This window comes from Engystomops pustulosus, unplaced genomic scaffold, assembly GCF_040894005.1.
Source record: "Engystomops pustulosus unplaced genomic scaffold, aEngPut4.maternal MAT_SCAFFOLD_395, whole genome shotgun sequence".
Lineage (NCBI taxonomy): Eukaryota > Metazoa > Chordata > Amphibia > Anura > Leptodactylidae > Engystomops > Engystomops pustulosus.
Window position 1 is genome coordinate 1 of NW_027285274.1, and position 24,573 is coordinate 24,573.

The 24,573-nt window shown below is 55.9% G+C and overlaps 1 protein-coding gene across 1 annotated transcript; it reads right to left on the reverse strand.

Annotated features, from left to right (window-relative positions):
- Positions 1–537: 537 nt before the first annotated feature.
- On the reverse strand, positions 538–23,561 carry NR1I2 (nuclear receptor subfamily 1 group I member 2). The gene is made up of 8 exons (XM_072132328.1): positions 23,394–23,561; positions 10,359–10,595; positions 2,796–2,926; positions 2,534–2,721; positions 1,764–1,893; positions 1,543–1,695; positions 1,101–1,217; positions 538–668 (listed from the first exon to the last, which is right to left on the reverse strand). Exons 2-8 carry the CDS (start codon positions 10,541–10,543, stop codon positions 556–558), a joined length of 1,017 nt encoding a protein of 338 aa, XP_071988429.1. The 5' UTR covers positions 10,544–10,595; positions 23,394–23,561; the 3' UTR covers positions 538–555.
- Between the last annotated feature and the right edge of the window lie 1,012 nt (positions 23,562–24,573).

Consider the following 24,573-nt stretch of genomic DNA (forward strand, 5'->3'; position numbering starts at 1 on the left):
TGTACAGATGGGGGGGCCTGCTCTCTATATAACACATGAGCTCATCCTATGGGGGTCTCACCTGTCCTGTACAGATGGGGGGGCCTGCTCTCTATATAACACATGAGCTCATCCTATGGGGGTCTCACCTGTCCTGTACAGATGGGGGGGGGGGGGCTGCTCTCTATATAACACATGAGCTCGTCTATGGGGGTCTCACCTGTCCTGTACAGATGGGGGGGGGGGGGGAGGGGGCCTGCTCTCTATATAACACATGAGCTCGCCCTATGGGGTCTCACCTGTCCTGTAGAGATGGGGGGCGCCTGCTCTCTATATAACACATGAGCTCATCCTATGGGGGTCTTACCTTTCCTGTACAGATGGGGGGGGGGGGGGGCTGCTCTCTATATAACACATGAGCTCGTCCTATGGGGGTCTCACCTGTCCTGTACAGATGGGGGGGGCTGCTCTCTATATAACACATGAGCTCGTCCTATGGGGGTCTCACCTGTCCTGTAGAGATGGGGGGGGGGCGCCTGCTCTCTATATAACACATGAGCTCATCCTATGGGGGTCTCACCTGTCCTGTAGAGATGGGGGGCGCCTGCTCTCTATATAACACATGAGGGTCAGCGCCAGGTGCTCCTGGATCTTCTCTATGTCTTGGTGGGCGCAGACCCCCGGACGATCTGGAACATGAAGATATTATACAAGTCATGAACAAAGAGGGTCTGTGTCCCCGGCTGCACCCATGTGACCCCGTGAGCGCATCACATGACCCCGTGACCCTCCACACAAGACGAGCATGTGACAGCGGGGGAGGGGGGGCTCCTCTAAGCACCGGCCCGGAGAATCACACGTCAATCTTATGTGATAGATACATAAGGGGGAGGAGTTACCAGCGGACCGGCCACAAACTTACACTAATTACATGATTCATATACACAGTACAGCCCCCAAGCAGCGCCACAGGAGCCCCTCCCCCCGAGCACAGCCACAGGAGCCCCTCCCCCCGAGCACATGCCACAGGAGCACTGCCCAGGAGCCCCTCCCCCCGAGCACACCCCACATAACATCCCACCCTGAGCACCGCCCCAGGACCCCAGAGGGAGCTTGTGTACCTGCGGAGAACAGGGAGATGGCCTGCATCAGGGTGTATTCCTCCATGTCCAGGCTCAGCCTCTTCAGCATACAATGGAGGTGAAGCAGCGGCTCCAGGAAAAGCTGATGAAACCCGGCTGTGGGGGAGGGGACACAATTACTGAGAGCATAGCGACACGAGTCCACAGCAGGGGAGCTGCGCACCGGCGACACGCGTCCACAGCAGGGGAGCTGCGCACCGGCGACACGCGTCCACAGCAGGGGAGCTGCGCACCGGCGACACGCGTCCACAGCAGGGGAGCTGCGCACCGGCGACACGCGTCCACAGCAGGGGAGCTGCGCACCGGCGACACACACACACGTCCAGCAGGGGGGAAGCTGCGCACTAGCGACACGTGTCCACAGCAGGGGAGAGCTGCGCACCGGCGACACGCGTCCACAGCAGGGGAGCTGCGCACTCACCCATCGCCAGGTCATTGCTGTCATAGTTGAATTGACCACATGAAAAGGTTCGTGTCTTGTTGTCGAACACAATGTTGAACCTTATGAAGCAGAGCTCCAGGGCGCAGCCCTTCAGCAAAGCGATCTGGTCCTCCATGCACAAGGCCCTAGTAACACAGAGAGTCACATGACTGCACAAACATGGCCGCCTGCTGCTCAATAAGGGGGGTCTGTACCTGAAGAAGGGATAATTTTGGCGAAGTCTATAATCCCCTTGATCATATGGGTGGTCAGGTCGTTTATGTGAGGCATCATCAAGAAGACGGGGGGTTGCTGGTGCGGGGCCACCGGATCCTGGCGCCGTCTGGCAGGCTGAGGACAAGACAGCAGACATCATGTACCCACCAATACATACCCCATCCTAACCCCTACCACCCCCACTAATGAGCCGCAGGGTGGAGGATGGGCCCTTACAGGGGGATTCCAGGAATATGAACCTGGCTACAAAGAAATAAATATGTAAAAAGTTATAACACAAAATGGAGATATTTAGTTTGTATACTACAACTCCCATGAGCCCTCAGCAGGAGGCGTGTCTTCCTGGTCTCCTGTAGAGTTGTAGCTCATCCCCTTATGCTGCTGCCTATGGTCTCTGAGGTGATGATCAGGACAACTAATAAAATAGCTTTTACCTCCCTAACATTGGTGTGCCTGGCAGACATACAGCGCTGAGCACAACACCGCGCCAGAGCCAAGCGCGCACCGCGCCAGAGCCAAGCGCCCACCGCACCCCTGCACAGCGCCAGAGCCTGTACAATGAACTAAATATAAAATGGCGCCGCTAGACAATGTAACGCGCTGTAAACTGGAAAATAAAAAATATGGTGGAGAAAAATAGATCCCAGCACGGCAAGGGTTAAAGATCCTGGAATAAACTGGAGGAGCTCCTCGGGGGTGTGGTCATTGTGCTCAGGGCTGGATTAGAGCCTGGACCTCCCACACCTCTCCGTACCCGGTAGTTCCTGAAGTAGATGAAGTTGCTATCGAATGTTTTCTTCTGCGCCTCCGCGAGCTGCCGCACCATCGCCTCCTGCTCCTCCGTCATCCGGGACGTGGGGGGCGCCGTCCGCACGTGGGGAACTCTCTGCTTCTTCTTGATGAGGGAACGTCGCAGCTCCACGGCCTCGTCAGACATGATCACTGCCGGGGCAAGAAAAGGGAGTGACAATATGGCAGAGCGCCCCCTATCGCACCCCAGCAGAAGGACAACTCACACTCCTTCTTCATCCCGATGTCCAGGCACTTCTTCAGGCGGCAGGCCTGGCAATGGCGGCGGTTACTCTTATTGATGACACAGGAGTTCTGGAAGGGGCAGCTCAGGCGCAGGCTACGCTTCATGGCTCGTCTGGAGGAGGGGACAGTAATAAATGTGACACAGGGAGAGAGGAGAGGACACATGGGGGACAGTAATAAATGTGACACCGGGAGAGAGGAGAGGACACATGGGGGACAGTAATAAAATGTGACACCGGGAGAGAGGAGAGGACACATGGGGGACAGTAATAAATGTGACACCGGGAGAGAGGAGAGGACACATGGGGGACAGTGATAAATGTGACACCGGGAGAGAGGAGAGGACACATGGGGGACAGTAATAAATGTGACACCGGGAGAGAGGAGAGGACACATGGGGGACAGTAATAAATGTGACACCGGGAGAGAGGAGAGGACACATGGGGGACAGTGATAAATGTGACACCGGGAGAGAGGAGAGGACACATGGGGACAGTGATAAATGTGACACCGGGAGAGAGGAGAGGACACATGGGGGACAGTAATAAATGTGACACCGGGAGAGAGGAGAGGACACATGGGGGACAGTAATAAATGTGACACCGGGAGAGAGGAGAGGACACATGGGGGACAGTAATAAAATGTGACACCGGGAGAGAGGAGAGGACACATGGGGGACAGTAATAAATGTGACACCGGGAGAGAGGAGAGGACACATGGGGGACAGTAATAAATGTGACACCGGGAGAGAGGAGAGGACACATGGGGGACAGTGATAAATGTGACACCGGGAGAGAGGAGAGGACACATGGGGGACAGTGATAAATGTGACACCGGGAGAGAGGAGAGGACACATGGGGGACAGTAATAAATGTGACACCGGGAGAGAGGAGAGGACACATGGGGGACAGTAATAAATGTGACACCGGGAGAGAGGAGAGGACACGAGGGGGGACAGTAATAATGTGACACCGGGAGAGAGAGGAGAGGACACATGGGGGACAGTAATAAATGTGACACCGGGAGAGAGGAGAGGACACGAGGGGGGACAGTAATAAATGTGACTCAGGGAGAGAGGAGAGGACACACGGGGGGACAGTAATGAATGTGACACAGGGAGAGAGGATAGGACACACGGGGGGACAGTAATGAATGTGACACAGGGAGAGAGGATAGGACACACGGGGGGACAGTAATGAATGTGACACAGGGAGAGAGGAGAGGACCCACAGGGGACAGTAATAAATGTGACACAGGGAGAGAGGACACACGGGGGGACAGTAATGAATGTGACACAGGGAGAGAGGACACAAGGGGGGGGGGACAGTATTAAATGTGACACAGGGAGAGAGGAGAGGACACACGAGGGGGGACAGTAATACATGTGACACATGAGGAGAAAACACACGAGGGACAGTAATAAATGTGACACACGGAGAGAGGAGAGGACACACGGGGGGACAGTAATGAATGGGACACAGGGAGAGAGGAGAGGACACACGGGGGGACAGTAATACATGTGACACAGGGAGAGAGACAGCAGTTAGCGCAGGGATTAAGCTGTGGCACAGAGCACAGCAGGGTCAGGAGACGCTGACCATCTCCTAGAACACAATCCATCATCTGTAACAGGAGGGAACATGGGATAAAAGCTAAACTACACGAGCGCAGCCCAGACCTAAATCACATGGAGGTTCCAGCCTCTAGATGTACAGAGAAGAATGGGGGAACCTCCGGCCTCTAGATGTACAGAGAAGAATGGGGGAACCTCCAGCTCTAGATGTACAGAGAAGAATGGGGAACCTCCGGCCTCTAGATGTACAGAGAAGAATGGGGGAACCTCCGGCCTCTAGATGTACAGAGAAGAATGGGGGAACCTCCAGCCTCTAGATGTACAGAGAAGAATGGGGGAACCTCCAGCCTCTAGATGTACAGAGAAGAATGGGGGAACCTCCAGCCTCTAGATGTACAGAGAAGAATGGGAGGAACCTCCTGCCTCTAGATGTACAGAGAAGAATGGGGGAACCTCCAGCCTCTAGATGTACAGAGAAGAATGGGGAGGAACCTCCAGCCTCTAGATGTACAGAGAAGAATGGGGGAACCTCCAGCCTCTAGATGTACAGAGAAGAATGGGGGGAACCTCCAGCCTCTAGATGTACAGAGAAGAATGGGGAGACCTCCAGCCTCTAGATGTACAGAGAAGAATGGGGGAGACCTCCAGCCTCTAGATGTACAGAGAAGAATGGGGGAGACCTCCAGCCTCTAGATGTACAGAGAAGAATGGGGGAGACCTCCAGCCTCTAGATGTACAGAGAAGAATGGGGGAGACCTCCAGCCTCTAGATGTACAGAGAAGAATGGGGGAGACCTCCAGCCTCTAGATGTACAGAGAAGAATGGGGAGACCTCCAGCCTCTAGATGTACAGAGAAGAATGGGGGAGACCTCCAGCCTCTAGATGTACAGAGAAGAATGGGGGAGACCTCCAGCCTCTAGATGTACACAGAAGAATGGGGGAACCTCCGGCCTCTAGATGTACACAGAAGAATGGGGGAACCTCCGGCCTCTAGATGTACACAGAAGAATGGGGGAACCTCCGGCCTCTAGATGTACACAGAAGAATGGGGGAACCTCCGGCCTCTAGATGTACACAGAAGAATGGGGGAACCTCCGGCCTCTAGATGTACACAGAAGAATGGGGGAACCTCCGGCCTCTAGATGTACACAGAAGAATGGGGGAACCTCCGGCCTCTAGATGTACACAGAAGAATGGGGAACCTCCGGCCTCTAGATGTACACAGAAGAATGGGGGAACCTCCGGCCTCTAGATGTACACAGAAGAATGGGGGAACCTCCGGCCTCTAGATGTACAGAGAAGAATGGGGGAACCTCCGGCCTCTAGATGTACAGAGAAGAATGGGGGAACCTCCGGCCTCTAGATGTACAGAGAAGAATGGGGGAACCTCCGGCCTCTAGATGTACAGAGAAGAATGGGGGAACCTCCGGCCTCTAGATGTACAGAGAAGAATGGGGGAACCTCCGGCCTCTAGATGTACAGAGAAGAATGGGGGAACCTCCGGCCTCTAGATGTACAGAGAAGAATGGGGGAACCTCCGGCCTCTAGATGTACAGAGAAGAATGGGGGAACCTCCGGCCTCTAGATGTACAGAGAAGAATGGGGGAACCTCCGGCCTCTAGATGTACAGAGAAGAATGGGGGAACCTCCAGCCTCTAGATGTACAGAGAAGAATGGGGGAACCTCCAGCCTCTAGATGTACAGAGAAGAATGGGGGAACCTCCAGCCTCTAGATGTACAGAGAAGAATGGGGGAACCTCCAGCCTCTAGATGTACAGAGAAGAATGGGGGAACCTCCAGCCTCTAGATGTACAGAGAAGAATGGGGGAACCTCCAGCCTCTAGATGTACAGAGAAGAATGGGGGAACCTCCAGCCTCTAGATGTACAGAGAAGAATGGGGAACCTCCAGCCTCTAGATGTACAGAGAAGAATGGGGGAACCTCCAGCCTCTAGATGTACAGAGAAGAATGGGGGAACCTCCAGCCTCTAGATGTACAGAGAAGAATGGGGGAACCTCCAGCCTCTAGATGTACAGAGAAGAATGGGGGAACCTCCAGCCTCTAGATGTACAGAGAAGAATGGGGGAACCTCCAGCCTCTAGATGTACAGAGAAGAATGGGGGAACCTCCAGCCTCTAGATGTACAGAGAAGAATGGGGGAACCTCCAGCCTCTAGATGTACAGAGAAGAATGGGGGAACCTCCAGCCTCTAGATGTACAGAGAAGAATGGGGGAACCTCCAGCCTCTAGATGTACAGAGAAGAATGGGGGAACCTCCAGCCTCTAGATGTACAGAGAAGAATGGGGGAACCTCCAGCCTCTAGATGTACAGAGAAGAATGGGGGAACCTCCAGCCTCTAGATGTACAGAGAAGAATGGGGGAACCTCCAGCCTCTAGATGTACAGAGAAGAATGGGGGAACCTCCAGCCTCTAGATGTACAGAGAAGAATGGGGGAACCTCCAGCCTCTAGATGTACAGAGAAGAATGGGGGAACCTCCAGCCTCTAGATGTACAGAGAAGAATGGGGGAACCTCCAGCCTCTAGATGTACAGAGAAGAATGGGGGAACCTCCAGCCTCTAGATGTACAGAGAAGAATGGGGGAACCTCCAGCCTCTAGATGTACAGAGAAGAATGGGGGAACCTCCAGCCTCTAGATGTACAGAGAAGAATGGGGGAACCTCCAGCCTCTAGATGTACAGAGAAGAATGGGGGAACCTCCAGCCTCTAGATGTACAGAGAAGAATGGGGGAACCTCCAGCCTCTAGATGTACAGAGAAGAATGGGGGAACCTCCAGCCTCTAGATGTACAGAGAAGAATGGGGGAACCTCCAGCCTCTAGATGTACAGAGAAGAATGGGGGAACCTCCAGCCTCTAGATGTACAGAGAAGAATGGGGGAACCTCCAGCCTCTAGATGTACAGAGAAGAATGGGGGAACCTCCAGCCTCTAGATGTACAGAGAAGAATGGGGGAACCTCCAGCCTCTAGATGTACAGAGAAGAATGGGGGAACCTCCAGCCTCTAGATGTACAGAGAAGAATGGGGGAACCTCCAGCCTCTAGATGTACAGAGAAGAATGGGGGAACCTCCAGCCTCTAGATGTACAGAGAAGAATGGGGGAACCTCCAGCCTCTAGATGTACAGAGAAGAATGGGGGAACCTCCAGCCTCTAGATGTACAGAGAAGAATGGGGGAACCTCCAGCCTCTAGATGTACAGAGAAGAATGGGGGAACCTCCAGCCTCTAGATGTACAGAGAAGAATGGGGGAACCTCCAGCCTCTAGATGTACAGAGAAGAATGGGGGAACCTCCAGCCTCTAGATGTACAGAGAAGAATGGGGGAACCTCCAGCCTCTAGATGTACAGAGAAGAATGGGGGAACCTCCAGCCTCTAGATGTACAGAGAAGAATGGGGGAACCTCCAGCCTCTAGATGTACAGAGAAGAATGGGGGAACCTCCAGCCTCTAGATGTACAGAGAAGAATGGGGGAACCTCCAGCCTCTAGATGTACAGAGAAGAATGGGGGAACCTCCAGCCTCTAGATGTACAGAGAAGAATGGGGGAACCTCCAGCCTCTAGATGTACAGAGAAGAATGGGGGAACCTCCAGCCTCTAGATGTACAGAGAAGAATGGGGGAACCTCCAGCCTCTAGATGTACAGAGAAGAATGGGGGAACCTCCAGCCTCTAGATGTACAGAGAAGAATGGGGGAACCTCCAGCCTCTAGATGTACAGAGAAGAATGGGGGAACCTCCAGCCTCTAGATGTACAGAGAAGAATGGGGGAACCTCCAGCCTCTAGATGTACAGAGAAGAATGGGGGAACCTCCAGCCTCTAGATGTACAGAGAAGAATGGGGGAACCTCCAGCCTCTAGATGTACAGAGAAGAATGGGGGAACCTCCAGCCTCTAGATGTACAGAGAAGAATGGGGGAACCTCCAGCCTCTAGATGTACAGAGAAGAATGGGGGAACCTCCAGCCTCTAGATGTACAGAGAAGAATGGGGGAACCTCCAGCCTCTAGATGTACAGAGAAGAATGGGGGAACCTCCAGCCTCTAGATGTACAGAGAAGAATGGGGGAACCTCCAGCCTCTAGATGTACAGAGAAGAATGGGGGAACCTCCAGCCTCTAGATGTACAGAGAAGAATGGGGGAACCTCCAGCCTCTAGATGTACAGAGAAGAATGGGGGAACCTCCAGCCTCTAGATGTACAGAGAAGAATGGGGGAACCTCCAGCCTCTAGATGTACAGAGAAGAATGGGGGAACCTCCAGCCTCTAGATGTACAGAGAAGAATGGGGGAACCTCCAGCCTCTAGATGTACAGAGAAGAATGGGGGAACCTCCAGCCTCTAGATGTACAGAGAAGAATGGGGGAACCTCCAGCCTCTAGATGTACAGAGAAGAATGGGGGAACCTCCAGCCTCTAGATGTACAGAGAAGAATGGGGGAACCTCCAGCCTCTAGATGTACAGAGAAGAATGGGGGAACCTCCAGCCTCTAGATGTACAGAGAAGAATGGGGGAACCTCCAGCCTCTAGATGTACAGAGAAGAATGGGGGAACCTCCAGCCTCTAGATGTACAGAGAAGAATGGGGGAACCTCCAGCCTCTAGATGTACAGAGAAGAATGGGGGAACCTCCAGCCTCTAGATGTACAGAGAAGAATGGGGGAACCTCCAGCCTCTAGATGTACAGAGAAGAATGGGGGAACCTCCAGCCTCTAGATGTACAGAGAAGAATGGGGGAACCTCCAGCCTCTAGATGTACAGAGAAGAATGGGGGAACCTCCAGCCTCTAGATGTACAGAGAAGAATGGGGGAACCTCCAGCCTCTAGATGTACAGAGAAGAATGGGGGAACCTCCAGCCTCTAGATGTACAGAGAAGAATGGGGGAACCTCCAGCCTCTAGATGTACAGAGAAGAATGGGGGAACCTCCAGCCTCTAGATGTACAGAGAAGAATGGGGGAACCTCCAGCCTCTAGATGTACAGAGAAGAATGGGGGAACCTCCAGCCTCTAGATGTACAGAGAAGAATGGGGGAACCTCCAGCCTCTAGATGTACAGAGAAGAATGGGGGAACCTCCAGCCTCTAGATGTACAGAGAAGAATGGGGGAACCTCCAGCCTCTAGATGTACAGAGAAGAATGGGGGAACCTCCAGCCTCTAGATGTACAGAGAAGAATGGGGGAACCTCCAGCCTCTAGATGTACAGAGAAGAATGGAGGAACCTCCAGCCTCTAGATGTACAGAGAAGAATGGGGGAACCTCCAGCCTCTAGATGTACAGAGAAGAATGGGGGAACCTCCGGCCTCTAGATGTACAGAGAAGAATGGGGGAACCTCCGGCCTCTAGATGTACAGAGAAGAATGGTGACATTTATTACGGATACTCCTCAGTACTGTGTCGCTTGCTCTATGGTGAAGGTGTGAGGTCCGGAGCAGCGCAGGAGGCGCCAGGTTCATGTAGAATTGGCAGTACTGAGGTAGCGGGACCTTGGAGGTCCCGGTGAGGCTCCGGTGTAGATCAGGACTGATGAGGCATTTTGTTATCATGTACAAGTCTCTATGGACCCCGCGTTGTGTAAGACATGACGGCCGCTTCTCCTGTCGTGTCTCGTTTTGTGTACGCAGCCCCAGGATTATTATACACAGTGCTCCCCATGCGCTCGGGACCCTCAGCACTTGTCGTTGCTCCCGTCTCGGACATAAGAGGGTCCTATGACAATAATGCACTTTTTTGCCATAATGGAGTCCTATGGTTGCCTAGCAACTGGTGTTTTTCCGTGGAGAGGAGGTGCGCAGCGTATTTATGTATACACGGGGGGGGGGGGGGGGGGGCTCAAAATCCTACACAATTTGCCGTCCTCTTAGGGAATAATTGGTTGGTGATGATAATGGCTGCCTAGCAACACAAGATAGGGGGGGGACCAGGGGGAGGGGGTTACCCCGGGGGTCCTCGCACCCACCTGAAGAAGCCCTTGCAGCCCTCGCAGGTCATGGCGTTGAAGTGATATCCGGTGGCGCGGTCACCACAGGCGCGGCAGATCTTGGGTTCCCCATCTTCATCGTCGTCCTCCCCGGTGCTGGGGGAGGCGTCTTCCTCCTCCTCCTCCTCTTCCTCCGGTGCGGGGGCTTCCTGGACCTTGGACATGGTTTAGTCGCGATCAGCCACTTCTTATCGTGATTGCAGCCTCCAGCGACATCTACGGAGAGAAAATGCAAGCAACCGCTGAGACACGAGCAGAGGAGGCTACACGGAGGAATCCTCCCCCACCCCCGGGGGGCACAGGGACTATGAGCCCCCAAAACATCCCCAGTAACTGTAGAGCTACATCCCCCCTGGTCTAACGACAGCGCCACCGCGGCCCCCAGGATATCCCTGGTACTGCACCTTCCACTCTATCCCCCCGGATTATGGCAGGAGCAGACATTTACACACACAAACTTCTCACAGCTGCAGATTTGTTACACTGCGTCCTGTGTGAAGCTGCAGAATTCACGTCTCGCCTTGTGACCGCCCTGCCCAGAGGGAGGAAAAGAAGAGCCGAGGCGCCTCCGAGCATCACAAGGGAGGCACAAAACAACCTCACCCGGACTCCCAGCCTCCACATACTACAACCTCCCCCGTCCTCCAATCTGACACCTCCACATACTGCAACCTCCCCGGTCCACCAATCTGACACCTCGACATACCGCAACCTCCCCCGTCCTCCAATCTGACACCCCTACATACTACAACCTCCCCCGTCCTCCAGTCTGACACCTCTACATACTACAACCTCCCCCGTCCTCCAATCTGACACCTCCACATACTACAACCTCCCCCGTCCTCCAATCTGACACCTCTACATACTACAACCTCCCCCGTCCTCCAATCTGACACCTCTACATACCGCAACCTCCCCGGTCCACCAATCTGACACCTCGACATACCGCAACCTCCCCCGTCCTCCAATCTGACACCTCTACATACCACAACCTCCCCCGTCCTCCAATCTGACACCTCTACATACCACAACCTCCCCCGTCCTCCAATCTGACACCTCCACATACTACAACCTCCTCCGTCCTCCAGTCTGACACCTCTACATACTACAACCTCCCCCGTCCTCCAATCTGACACCTCTACATACTACAACCTCCCCCGTCCTCCAATCTGACACCTCCACATACTACAACCTCCCCCGTCCTCCAATCTGACACCTCCACATACTACAACCTCCTCCGTCCTCCAGTCTGACACCTCTACATACTACAACCTCCCCCGTCCTCCAATCTGACACCTCTACATACTACAACCTCCCCCGTCCTCCAATCTGACACCTCCACATACTACAACCTCCCCCGTCCTCCAATCTGACACCTCTACATACTACAACCTCCCCCGTCCTCCAGTCTGACACCCCTACATACTACAACCTCCCCCGTCCTCCAATCTGACACCCCTACATACTACAACCTCCCCCGTCCTCCAATCTGACACCCCTACATACTACAACCTCCCCCGTCCTCCAATCTGACACCCCTACATACTACAACCTCCCCCGTCCTCCAATCTGACACCCCTACATACTACAACCTCCCCCGTCCTCCAATCTGACACCTCTACATACTACAACCTCCCCCGTCCTCCAATCTGACACCTCCACATACCGCAACCTCCCCCGTCCTCCAATCTGACACCCCTACATACTACAACCTCCCCCGTCCTCCAATCTGACACCCCTACATACTACAACCTCCTCCGTCCTCCAATCTGACACCTCTACATACCACAACCTCCCCCGTCCTCCAATCTGACACCTCCACATACTACAACCTCCTCCGTCCTCCAGTCTGACACCTCTACATACTACAACCTCCCCCGTCCTCCAATCTGACACCTCTACATACTACAACCTCCCCCGTCCTCCAATCTGACACCCCTACATACCACAACCTCCCCCGTCCTCCAATCTGACACCTCCACATACTACAACCTCCTCCGTCCTCCAGTCTGACACCTCTACATACTACAACCTCCCCCGTCCTCCAATCTGACACCTCTACATACTACAACCTCCCCCGTCCTCCAATCTGACACCTCCACATACTACAACCTCCCCCGTCCTCCAATCTGACACCTCTACATACTACAACCTCCCCCGTCCTCCAGTCTGACACCCCTACATACTACAACCTCCCCCGTCCTCCAATCTGACACCCCTACATACTACAACCTCCCCCGTCCTCCAATCTGACACCCCTACATACTACAACCTCCCCCGTCCTCCAATCTGACACCCCTACATACTACAACCTCCCCCGTCCTCCAATCTGACACCCCTACATACTACAACCTCCCCCGTCCTCCAATCTGACACCTCTACATACTACAACCTCCCCCGTCCTCCAATCTGACACCTCCACATACCGCAACCTCCCCCGTCCTCCAATCTGACACCCCTACATACTACAACCTCCCCCGTCCTCCAATCTGACACCCCTACATACTACAACCTCCCCCGTCCTCCAATCTGACACCCCTACATACTACAACCTCCCCCGTCCTCCAATCTGACACCCCTACATACTACAACCTCCCCCGTCCTCCAATCTGACACCCCTACATACTACAACCTCCTCCGTCCTCCAATCTGACACCTCTACATACTACAACCTCCCCCGTCCTCCAATCTGACACCTCCACATACTGCAACCTCCCCGGTCCACCAATCTGACACCTCTACATACTACAACCTCCCCCGTCCTCCAATCTGACACCTCGACATACCACAACCTCCCCCGTCCTCCAATCTGACACCTCGACATACCGCAACCTCCCCCATCCTCTAATCTGACACCTCTACATACTACAACCTCCCCCGTCCTCCAATCTGACACCTCCACATACTGCAACCTCCCCCATCCTCTAATCTGACTCCTCTACATACTACAACCCTAATGCGCTCCCTGACCCCCTGCGCTTCCTGTTATATTACAGCCGACGAGACTTCTGTCCCTCAGGAGAACAAGAGAACAGGTTCTTCCAGCCGGATGAGGAGCGGCGGGTGCGGATAGACAGGAGGGCGAGGGGCGGCTCTTATATACAGGAGGGCGAGGGGCGCCTCTAAAATACGAGGGGGGGGGGGTTATATACAGCGCATCTATAAATTGTGTATAATATATACACTCACCGGCCACTTTATTAGGTACACCTGTCCAACTGCTCGTTAACACTTAATTTCTAATCAGCCAATCACATGGTGGCAGTGCATTTAGGCATGTAGACATGGTCAAGACAATCTCCTGCAGTTCTCCCGAGCATCAGTATGGGGAAGAAAGGTGATTTGTGGCCTATGAACGTGGCATGGTTGTTGGTGCCAGAAGGGCTGGTCTGAGTATTTCAGAAACTGCTGATCTACTGGGATTTTCACGCACAACCATCTCTAGGGTTTACAGAGAATGGTCCGAAAAAGAAAAAACATCCAGTGAGCGGCAGTTCTGTGGGCGGAAATGCCTTGTTGATGCCAGAGGTCAGAGGAGAATGGGCAGACTGGTTCCAGCTGATAGAAAGGCAACAGTGACTCAAATCGCCACCCGTTACAACCAAGGTAGGCAGAAGAGCATCTCTGAACGCACAGTACGTGCAACTGAGGCAGATGGGCTACAGCAGCAGAAGACCACACCGGGTGCCACTCCTTTCAGCTAAGAACAGGAAACTGAGGCTACAATTTGCACAAGCTCATGGAAATTGGACAGTAGAAGATTGGAAAAACGTTGCCTGGTCTGATGAGTCTCGATTTCTGCTGCGACATTCGGATGGTAGGGTCAGAATTTGGCGTCAACAACATGAAAGCATGGATCCATCCTGCCTTGTATCAGCGGCTCAGGCTGGTGGTGCTGGTGTCATGGATCCATCCTGCCTTGTATCAGCGGCTCAGGCTGGTGCTGGTGGTGTCATGGATCCATCCTGCCTTGTATCAGCGGGTCAGGCTGGTGGTGGTGGTGTCATGGATCCATCCTGCCTTGTATCAGCGGCTCAGGCTGGTGGTGCTGGTGTCATGGATCCATCCTGCCTTGTATCAGCGGGTCAGGCTGGTGGTGCTGGTGTCATGGATCCATCCTGCCTTGTATCAGCGGCTCAGGCTGGTGGTGGTGGTGTCATGGATCCATCCTGCCTTGTATCAGCGGCTCAGGCTGGTGGTGGTGGTGTCATGGATCCATCCTGCCTTGTATCAGCGGCTCAGGCTGGTGGTGGTGGTGTCATGGATCCATCCTGCCTTGTATCAGCGGCTCAGGCTGGTGGTGGTGGTGTCATGGATCCATCCTGCCTTGTATCAGCGGCTCAGGCTGGTGCTGGTGGTGTCATGGATCCATCCTGCCTTGTATCAGCGGCTCAGGCTGGTGGTGGTGGTGTCATGGATCCATCCTGCCTTGTATCAGCGGCTCAGGCTGGTGGTGGTGGTGTCATGGATCCATCCTGCCTTGTATCAGCGGCTCAGGCTGGTGGTGGTGGTGTCATGGATCCATCCTGCCTTGTATCAGCGGCTCAGGCTGGTGGTGGTGGTGTCATGGATCCATCCTGCCTTGTATCAGCGGCTCAGGCTGGTGGTGGTGGTGTCATGGATCCATCCTGCCTTGTATCAGCGGGTCAGGCTGGTGGTGGTGGTGTCATGGATCCATCCTGCCTTGTATCAGCGGGTCAGGCTGGTGGTGATGGTGTCATGGATCCATCCTGCCTTGTATCAGCGGCTCAGGCTGGTGGTGGTGGTGTCATGGATCCATCCTGCCTTGTATCAGCGGGTCAGGCTGGTGGGGGCTGGTGTCATGGATCCATCCTGCCTTGTATCAGCGGGTCAGGCTGGTGGTGCTGGTGTCATGGATCCATCCTGCCTTGTATCAGCGGGTCAGGCTGGTGCTGGTGGTGTCATGGATCCATCCTGCCTTGTATCAGCGGGTCAGGCGGGTGGTGGTGGTGTCATGGATCCATCCTGCCTTGTATCAGCGGGTCAGGCTGGTGGTGGTGGTGTCATGGATCCATCCTGCCTTGTATCAGCGGGTCAGGCTGGTGGTGGTGGTGTCATGGATCCATCCTGCCTTGTGACAGCGGCTCAGGCTGGTGGTGCTGGTGTCATGGATCCATCCTGCCTTGTATCAGCGGGTCAGGCTGGTGGTGGTGGTGTCATGGATCCATCCTGCCTTGTATCAGCGGGTCAGGCTGGTGGTGGTGGTGTCATGGATCCATCCTGCCTTGTATCAGCGGGTCAGGCTGGTGGTGGTGGTGTCATGGATCCATCCTGCCTTGTATCAGCGGCTCAGGCTGGTGGTGGTGGTGTCATGGATCCATCCTGCCTTGTATCAGCGGCTCAGGCTGGTGGTGGTGGTGTCATGGATCCATCCTGCCTTGTATCAGCGGCTCAGGCTGGTGGTGGTGGTGTCATGGATCCATCCTGCCTTGTATCAGCGGGTCAGGCTGGTGGTGGTGGTGTCATGGATCCATCCTGCCTTGTATCAGCGGGTCAGGCTGGTGCTGGTGGTGTCATGGATCCATCCTGCCTTGTATCAGCGGGTCAGGCTGGTGCTGGTGGTGTCATGGATCCATCCTGCCTTGTATCAGCGGCTCAGGCTGGTGGTGGTGGTGTCATGGATCCATCCTGCCTTGTATCAGCGGGTCAGGCTGGTGGTGGTGTCATGGATCCATCCTGCCTTGTATCAGCGGGTCAGGCTGGTGGTGGTGGTGTCATGGATCCATCCTGCCTTGTATCAGCGGGTCAGGATGGTGGTGGTGGTGTCATGGATCCATCCTGCCTTGTATCAGCGGGTCAGGCTGGTGCTGGTGTCATGGATCCATCCTGCCTTGTATCAGCGGCTCAGGCTGGTGGTGGTGGTGTCATGGATCCATCCTGCCTTGTATCAGCGGCTCAGGCTGGTGGTGGTGGGGTCATGGGTCCATCCTGCCTTGTATCAGCGGCTCAGGCTGGTGGTGCTGGTGTCATGGATCCATCCTGCCTTGTATCAGCGGCTCAGGCAGGTGGTGGTGGGGTCATGGATCCATCCTGCCTTGTATCAGCGGGTCAGGCTGGTGGTGCTGGTGTCATGGATCCATCCTGCCTTGTATCAGCGGCTCAGGCTGGTGGTGGTGGTGTCATGGATCCATCCTGCCTTGTATCACCGGGTCAGGCTGGTGGTGGTGGTGTCATGGATCCATCCTGCCTTGTATCAGCGGGTCAGGCTGGTGGTGCTGGTGTCATGGATCCATCCTGCCTTGTATCAGCGGGTCAGGCTGGTGGTGGTGTCATGGATCCATCCTGCCTTGTATCAGCGGGTCAGGCTGGTGGTGGTGGTGTCATGGATCCATCCTGCCTTGTATCAGCGGCTCAGGCTGGTGGTGGTGTCATGGATCCATCCTGCCTTGTATCAGCGGGTCAGGCTGGTGGTGGTGGTGTCATGGATCCATCCTGCCTTGTATCAGCGGCTCAGGCTGGTGGTGGTGTCATGGATCCATCCTGCCTTGTATCAGCGGGTCAGGCTGGTGGTGGTGGTGTCATGGATCCATCCTGCCTTGTATCAGCGGGTCAGGCTGGTGGTGGTGGTGTCATGGATCCATCCTGCCTTGTATCAGCGGGTCAGGCTGGTGGTGGTGGTGCCATGGATCCATCCTGCCTTGTATCAGCGGGTCAGGCTGGTGGTGCTGGTGTCATGGATCCATCCTGCCTTGTATCAGCGGGTCAGGCTGGTGGTGGTGGTGTCATGGATCCATCCTGCCTTGTATCAGCGGCTCAGGCTGGTGGTGGTGGTGTCATGGATCCATCCTGCCTTGTATCAGCGGCTCAGGCTGGTGGTGGTGGTGTCATGGATCCATCCTGCCTTGTATCAGCGGCTCAGGCTGCTGGTGGTGGTGTCATGGATCCATCCTGCCTTGTATCAGCGGGTCAGGCTGGTGGTGGTGGTGTCATGGATCCATCCTGCCTTGTATCAGCGGCTCAGGCTGGTGGTGGTGGTGTCATGGATCCATCCTGCCTTGTATCAGCGGGTCAGGTGGTGGTGGTGGTGTCATGGATCCATCCTGCCTTGTATCAGCGGGTCAGGCTGGTGGTGGTGGTGTCATGGATCCATCCTGCCTTGTATCAGCGGCTCAGGCTGGTGGTGGTGGTGTCATGGATCCATCCTGCCTTGTATCAGCGGCTCAGGCTGGTGGTGGTGGTGTCATGGATCCATCCTGCCTTGTATCAGCGGCTCAGGCTGGTGGTGGTGGTGTCATGGATCCATCCTGCCTTGTATCAGCGGCTCAGGCTGGTGGTGGTGGTGTCATGGATCCATCCTGCCTTGTATCAGCGGCTCAGGCTGGTGGTGCTGGTGTCATGGATCCATCCTGCCTTGTATCAGCGGCTCAGGCTGGTGGTGGTGGTGTCATGGATCCATCCTGCCTTGTATCAGCGGCTCAGGCTGGTGGTGGTGGTGTCATGGATCCATCCTGCCTTGTATCAGCGGCTCAGGCTGGTGGTGCTGGTGTCATGGATCCATCCTGCCTTGTATCAGCGGCTCAGGCTGGTGGTGGTGGTGTCATGGATCCATCCTGCCTTGTATCAGCGGGTCAGGCTGGTGGTGGGGGTGTCATGGATCCATCCTGCCTTGTATCAGCGGCTCAGGCTGGTGGTGGTGGTGTCATGGATCCATCCTGCCTTGTATCAGCGGGTCAGGTGGTGGTGGTGGTGTCATGGATCCATCCTGCCTTGTATCAGCGGGTCAGGCTGGTGGTGGTGGTGTCATGGATCCATCCTGCCTTGTATCAGCGGCTCAGGCTGGTGGTGGTGGTGTCATGGATCCTTCCTGCCTTGTATCAGCGGCTCAGGCTGGTGGTGGTGGTGTCATGGATACATCCTGCCTTGTATCAGCGGGTCAGGCTGGTGGTGGTGGTGTCATGGATCCTTCCTGCCTTGTATCAGCGGGTCAGGCTGGTGGTGCTGGTGTCATGGATCCATCCTGCCTTGTATCAGCGGCTCAGGCTGGTGGTGTCATGGATCCATCATGCCTTGTATCAGCGGCTCAGGCTGGTGCTGGTGGTGTCATGGATCCATCCTGCCTTGTATCAGCGGGTCACGCTGGTGGTGGTGGTGTCATGGATCCCTCCTGCCTTGTATCAGCGGCTCAGGCTGGTGGTGCTGGTGTCATGGATCCATCCTGCCTTGTATCAGCGGCTCAGGCTGGTGGTGCTGGTGTCATGGATCCATCCTGCCTTGTACCAGCGGGTCAGGCTGGTGGTGGTGGTGTCATGGATCCATCCTGCCTTGTATCAGCGGGTCAGGCTGGTGGTGCTGGTGTCATGGATCCATCCTGCCTTGTATCAGCGGGTCAGGCTGGTGGTGCTGGTGTCATGGTTCCATCCTGCCTTGTATCAGCGGCTCAGGCTGGTGATGGTGTCATGGATCCATCCTGCCTTGTATCAGCGGGTCAGGCTGGTGGTGGTGGTGTCATGGATCCATCCTGCCTTGTATCAGCGGGTCAGGCTGGTGGTGGTGGTGTCATGGATCCATCCTGCCTTGTATCAGCGGCTCAGGCTGGTGGTGCTGGTGTCATGGATCCATCCGGCCTTGTATCAGCGGCTCAGGCTGGTGGTGGTGGTGTCATGGATCCCTCCTGCCTTGTATCAGCGGCTCAGGCTGGTGGTGGTGGTGTCATGGATCCCTCCTGCCTTGTATCAGCGGCTCAGGCTGGTGCTGGTGGTGTCATGGATCCATCCTGCCTTGTATCAGCGGCTCAGGCTGGTGGTGGTGGTGTCATGGATCCATCCTGCCTTGTATCAGCGGGTCAGGCTGGTGCTGGTGGTGTCATGGATCCATCCTGCCTTGTATCAGTGGGTCAGGCTGGTGGTGGTGGTGTCATGGATCCATCCTGCCTTGTATCAGCGGGTCAGGCTGGTGGTGGTGGTGTCATGGATCCATCCTGCCTTGTATCAGCGGGTCAGGCTGGTGGTGGTGTCATGGATCCATCCTGCCTTGTATCAGCGGGTCAGGCTGGTGGTGGTGGTGTCATGGATCCATCCTGCCTTGTATCAGCGGGTCAGGCTGGTGGTGGTGTCATGGATCCATCCTGCCTTGTATCAGCGGGTCAGGCTGGTGGTGGTGGTGTCATGGATCCATCCTGCCTTGTATCAGCGGGTCAGGCTGGTGGTGGTGGTGTCATGGATCCATCCTGCCTTGTATCAGCGGCTCAGGCTGGTGGTGGTGGTATCATGGATCCATCCTGCCTTGTATCAGCGGCTCAGGCTGGTGGTGGTGGTGTCATGGATCCATCCTGCCTTGTATCAGCAGGTCAGGCTGGTGGTGGTGGTGTCATGGATCCATCCTGTCTTGTATCAGCGGGTCAGGCTGGTGGTGGTGGTGTCATGGATCCATCCTGCCTTGTATCAGCGGCTCAGGCTAATGCTGGTGTCATGGATCCATCCTGCCTTGTATCAGCGGGTCAGGCTGGTGGTGGTGGTATCATGGATCCATCCTGCCTTGTATCAGCGGCTCAGGCTGGTGGTGGTGGTGTCATGGATCCATCCTGCCTTGTATCAGCGGCTCAGGCTGGTGGTGGTGGTGTCATGGATCCATCCTGCCTTGTATCAGCGGCTCAGGCTGGTGGTGGTGGTGTCATGGATCCATCCTGCCTTGTATCAGCGGTTCAGGCTGGTGGTGGTGGTGTCATGGATCCATCCTGCCTTGTATCAGCGGCTCAGGCTAATGCTGGTGTCATGGATCCATCCTGCCTTGTATCAGCGGGTCAGGCTGGTGGTGCTGGTGTCATGGATCCATCCTGCCTTGTATCAGCGGCTCAGGCTGGTGGTGCTGGTGTCATGGATCCATCCTGCCTTGTATCAGCGGCTCAGGCTGGTGGTGCTGGTGTCATGGATCCCTCCTGCCTTGTATCAGCGGCTCAGGCTGGTGGTGCTGGTGTCATGGATCCATCCTGCCTTGTATCAGCGGCTCAGGCTGGTGGTGCTGGTGTCATGGATCCCTCCTGCCTTGTATCAGCGGCTCAGGCTGGTGGTGCTGGTGTCATGGTGTTGTTGCTGCCCATGTCCATCCCTGTATGAGCACAATGTACCCTGTAACATCTGATGGCTACTTTCAGCAGGATAATGCGCCATGTCATAAAGCTGGAAGCATCTCAGACTGGTTTCTTGAACATGACAATGAGGTCACTGGACACAAATGGCTCCACAGTCACCAGATCTCAATCCAATAGAGCATCTTTGGGATGTGGTGGAACGGGAGATTCGCATCATGGATGTGCAGCCGACAAATCTGCAGCAACTGTGTGATGCCATCATGTCACTATGGAGCAAAATCTCTGAGGAGCTTCCAGCACCTTGTTGTATCTATGCCACGAAGAATTGAGGCAGTTCTGAAGGCAAAAGGGGGTCCAACCCGTTACTAGCATGGTGGACCTAATAAAGTGGCCGGTGAGTGTATAAGCTGGAAAGTATTGATGCAGTGAATGGTGTATATTGTTCCCTCTCACCTGTGGCCCTCCCAGAGTGTGTGTCTCTCTCTCTCTCACCTGTGGCCCTCCCAGAGTGTCTCTCTCTCACCTGTGGCCCTCCCAGAGTGTCTCTCTCTCTCACCTGTGGCCCTCCCAGAGTGTCTCTCTCTCTCTCTCACCTGTGGCCCTCCCAGAGTGTCTCTCTCTCACCTGTGGCCCTCCCAGAGTGTCTCTCTCTCTCTCTCACCTGTGGCCCTCCCAGAGTGTCTCTCTCTCTCTCTCTCTCTCACCTGTGGCCCTCCCAGAGTGTCTCTCTCTCTCTCTCTCTCTCACCTGTGGCCCTCCCAGAGTGTGTCTCTCTCTCTCTCTCACCTGTGGCCCTCCCAGAGTGTGTCTCTCTCTCTCTCTCACCTGTGGCCCTCCCAGAGTGTCTCTCTCTCTCTCTCTCTCACCTGTGGCCCTCCCAGAGTGTGTCTCTCTCTCTCTCTCTCACCTGTGGCCCTCCCAGAGTGTCTCTCTCTCTCTCTCACCTGTGGCCCTCCCAGAGTGTCTCTCTCTCTCTCTCACCTGTGGCCCTCCCAGAGTGTCTCTCTCTCTCTCTCACCTGTGGCCCTCCCAGAGTGTCTCTCTCTCTCTCTCTCTCACCTGTGGCCCTCCCAGAGTGTCTCTCTCTCTCTATCTCTCACCTGTGGCCCTCCCAGAGTGTCTCTCTCTCTCTATCTCTCACCTGTGGCCCTCCCAGAGTGTCTCTCTCTCACCTGTGGCCCTCCCAGAGTGTGTCTCTCTCTCTCTCTCACCTGTGGCCCTCCCAGAGTGTGTCTCTCTCTCTCTCTCTCACCTGTGGCCCTCCCAGAGTGTCTCTCTCTCTCACCTGTGGCCCTCCCAGAGTGTGTCTCTCTCTCTCTCTCACCTGTGGCCCTCCCAGAGTGTCTCTCTCTCTCTCTCACCTGTGGCCCTCCCAGAGTGTGTCTCTCTCTCTCTCTCACCTGTGGCCCTCCCAGAGTGTGTCTCTCTCTCTCTCACACCTGTGGCCCTCCCAGAGTGTGTCTCTCTCTCTCTCACCTGTGGCCCTCCCAGAGTGTGTCTCTCTCTCTCTCACCTGTGGCCCTCCCAGAGTGTCTCTCTCTCTCTCTCTCTCTCACCTGTGGCCCTCCCAGAGTGTGTCTCTCTCTCTCTCTCTCTCACCTGTGGCCCTCCCAGAGTGTGTCTCTCTCTCTCTCTCACCTGTGGCCCTCCCAGAGTGTGTCTCTCTCTCTCTCTCACCTGTGGCCCTCCCAGAGTGTCTCTCTCTCTCTCTCTCTCACCTGTGGCCCTCCCAGAGTGTGTCTCTCTCTCTCTCTCTCACCTGTGGCCCTCCCAGAGTGTGTCTCTCTCTCTCTCACCTGTGGCCCTCCCAGAGTGTGTCTCTCTCTCTCTCACCTGTGGCCCTCCCAGAGTGTGTCTCTCTCTCTCTCTCACCTGTGGCCCTCCCAGAGTGTGTCTCTCTCTCTCTCACCTGTGGCCCTCCCAGAGTGTGTCTCTCTCTCTCTCTCACCTGTGGCCCTCCCAGAGTGTGTCTCTCTCTCTCTCTCACCTGTGGCCCTCCCAGAGTGTGTCTCTCTCTCTCTCTCACCTGTGGCCCTCCCAGAGTGTGTCTCTCTCTCTCTCACCTGTGGCCCTCCCAGAGTGTGTCTCTCTCTCTCTCTCACCTGTGGCCCTCCCAGAGTGTGTCTCTCTCTCTCTCTCACCTGTGGCCCTCCCAGAGTGTGTCTCTCTCTCTCTCTCACCTGTGGCCCTCCCAGAGTGTGTCTCTCTCTCTCTCACCTGTGGCCCTCCCAGAGTGTGTCTCTCTCTCTCTCTCACCTGTGGCCCTCCCAGAGTGTCTCTCTCTCTCTCACCTGTGGCCCTCCCAGAGTGTCTCTCTCTCTCTCACCTGTGGCCCTCCCAGAGTGTCTCTCTCTCTCTCTCTCACCTGTGGCCCTCCCAGAGTGTCTCTCTCTCTCTCTCTCTCTCTCTCTCACCTGTGGCCCTCCCAGAGTGTCTCTCTCTCTCTCACCTGTGGCCCTCCCAGAGTGTGTCTCTCTCACCTGTGGCCCTCCCAGAGTGTGTCTCTCTCTCTCTCTCTCACCTGTGGCCCCCCCGGTGTCTCCCGGTTCCTCTCCCCGCGGCCGCTCCTCCTCTCACCTGTGGCCCCGGTATCCCCGCTCCTCTCCCCGGGGCCGCTCCTCCTCTCACCTGTGGCCCCGGTATCCCCGCTCCTCTCCCCGGGGCCGCTCCTCCTCTCACCTGTGGCCCCGGTATCCCCGGGTCCGCTCCCGGTTCCTCTCCCCGGTCTCCTCTCTCCTCCCGGGGCCGCTCCCGGTTCCTCCTCTCACCTGTAGCCCCGGTGTCCCCGCTCCTCCTCTCACCTGTAGCCCCGGTGTCCCCGCTCCTCCTCTCACCTGTAGCCCCGGTGTCCCCGCTCCTCCTCTCACCTGTAGCCCCGGTGTCCCCGCTCCTCCTCTCACCTGTAGCCCCGGTGTCCCCGCTCCTCCTCTCACCTGTAGCCCCGGTGTCCCCGCTCCTCCTCTCACCTGTAGCCCCGGTGTCCCCGCTCCTCTCCCCGGGGCCGCTCCCGGTTCCTCTCCCCGGGTCTCCTCTCTCCTCCCGGGGCCGCTACCGGTTCCTCTTCCGCTCCCGCTGGCGGCGTCTCCCGCACTGACAGCTGCTGATTCCCTTGAAAATGCTTTACGCACAGACGACGAATCACAACATAGTGGGGCGTGGCCGGGACCAATAAAGGCCAATCAGGTAAGAGTGCGCGAGGATATTTAAATATGTGACGTCAGCAAGGACAGGTATCTTCCTGACAGTCCGGTGTTCCTGTTGATAGTAGTGACGTCATCACTGAGCTGTAATATTATATAATCACTGCACAAAGCAATGGTCTCTGTCCTGACCTCTGCCTGATGACCATACTGACCCTGTGCCGCCTGTCCTGACCTCTGCCTGATGACCACACTGACCCTGTGCCGCCTGTCCTGACCTCTGCCTGATGACCACACTGACCCTGTGCTACCTGTCCTGACCTCTGCCTGATGACCACACTGACCCTGTGCTACCTGTCCGGACCTCTGCCTGATGACCACACTGACCCTGTGCCACCTGTCCTGACCTCTGCCTGATGACCACACTGACCCTGTGCCTCCTGTCCGGACCTCTACCTGATGACCATACTGACCCTGTGCTGCCTGTCCTGACCTCTGCCTGATGACCACACTGACCCTGTGCCTCCTGTCCGGACCTCTACCTGATGACCATACTGACCCTGTGCTGCCTGTCCTGACCTCTGCCTGATGACCACACTGACCCTGTGCCGCCTGTCCTGACCTCTACCTGATGACCATACTGACCCTGTGCTGCCTGTCCTGACCTCTGCCTGATCACCACACTGACCCTGTGCTGCCTGTCCTGACCTCTGCCTGATGACCACACTGACCCTGTGCCTCCTGTCCTGACCTCTGCCTGATGACCACACTGACCCTGTGCCTCCTGTCCTGACCTCTGCTTGATGACCTCACTGACCCTGTGCCGTCTGTCCTGACCTCTGCCTGATGACCACACTGACCCTGTGCCGCCTGTCCTGACCTCTGCCTGATGACCACACTGACCCTGTGCCGCCTGTCCTGACCTCTGCCTGATGACCATACTGACCCTGTGCTGCCTGTCCTGACCTCTGCCTGATGACCATACTGACCCTGTGCCACCAGTCCT

Coding starts and splice junctions, on each gene's coding strand:
- NR1I2 (XM_072132328.1), bottom strand. CDS start 10,543: ATGTCCAAGGTCCAGGAAGCCCCCGCACCGGAGGAAGAGGAGGAGGAG. Junction 2,722..2,795: donor CATCGGGATGAAGAAGGAGT/GTGAGTTGTCCT, acceptor TTGCCCCGGCAG/TGATCATGTCTGACGAGGCC. Junction 1,218..1,542: donor CAGCAATGACCTGGCGATGG/GTGAGTGCGCAG, acceptor CCTCCCCCACAG/CCGGGTTTCATCAGCTTTTC.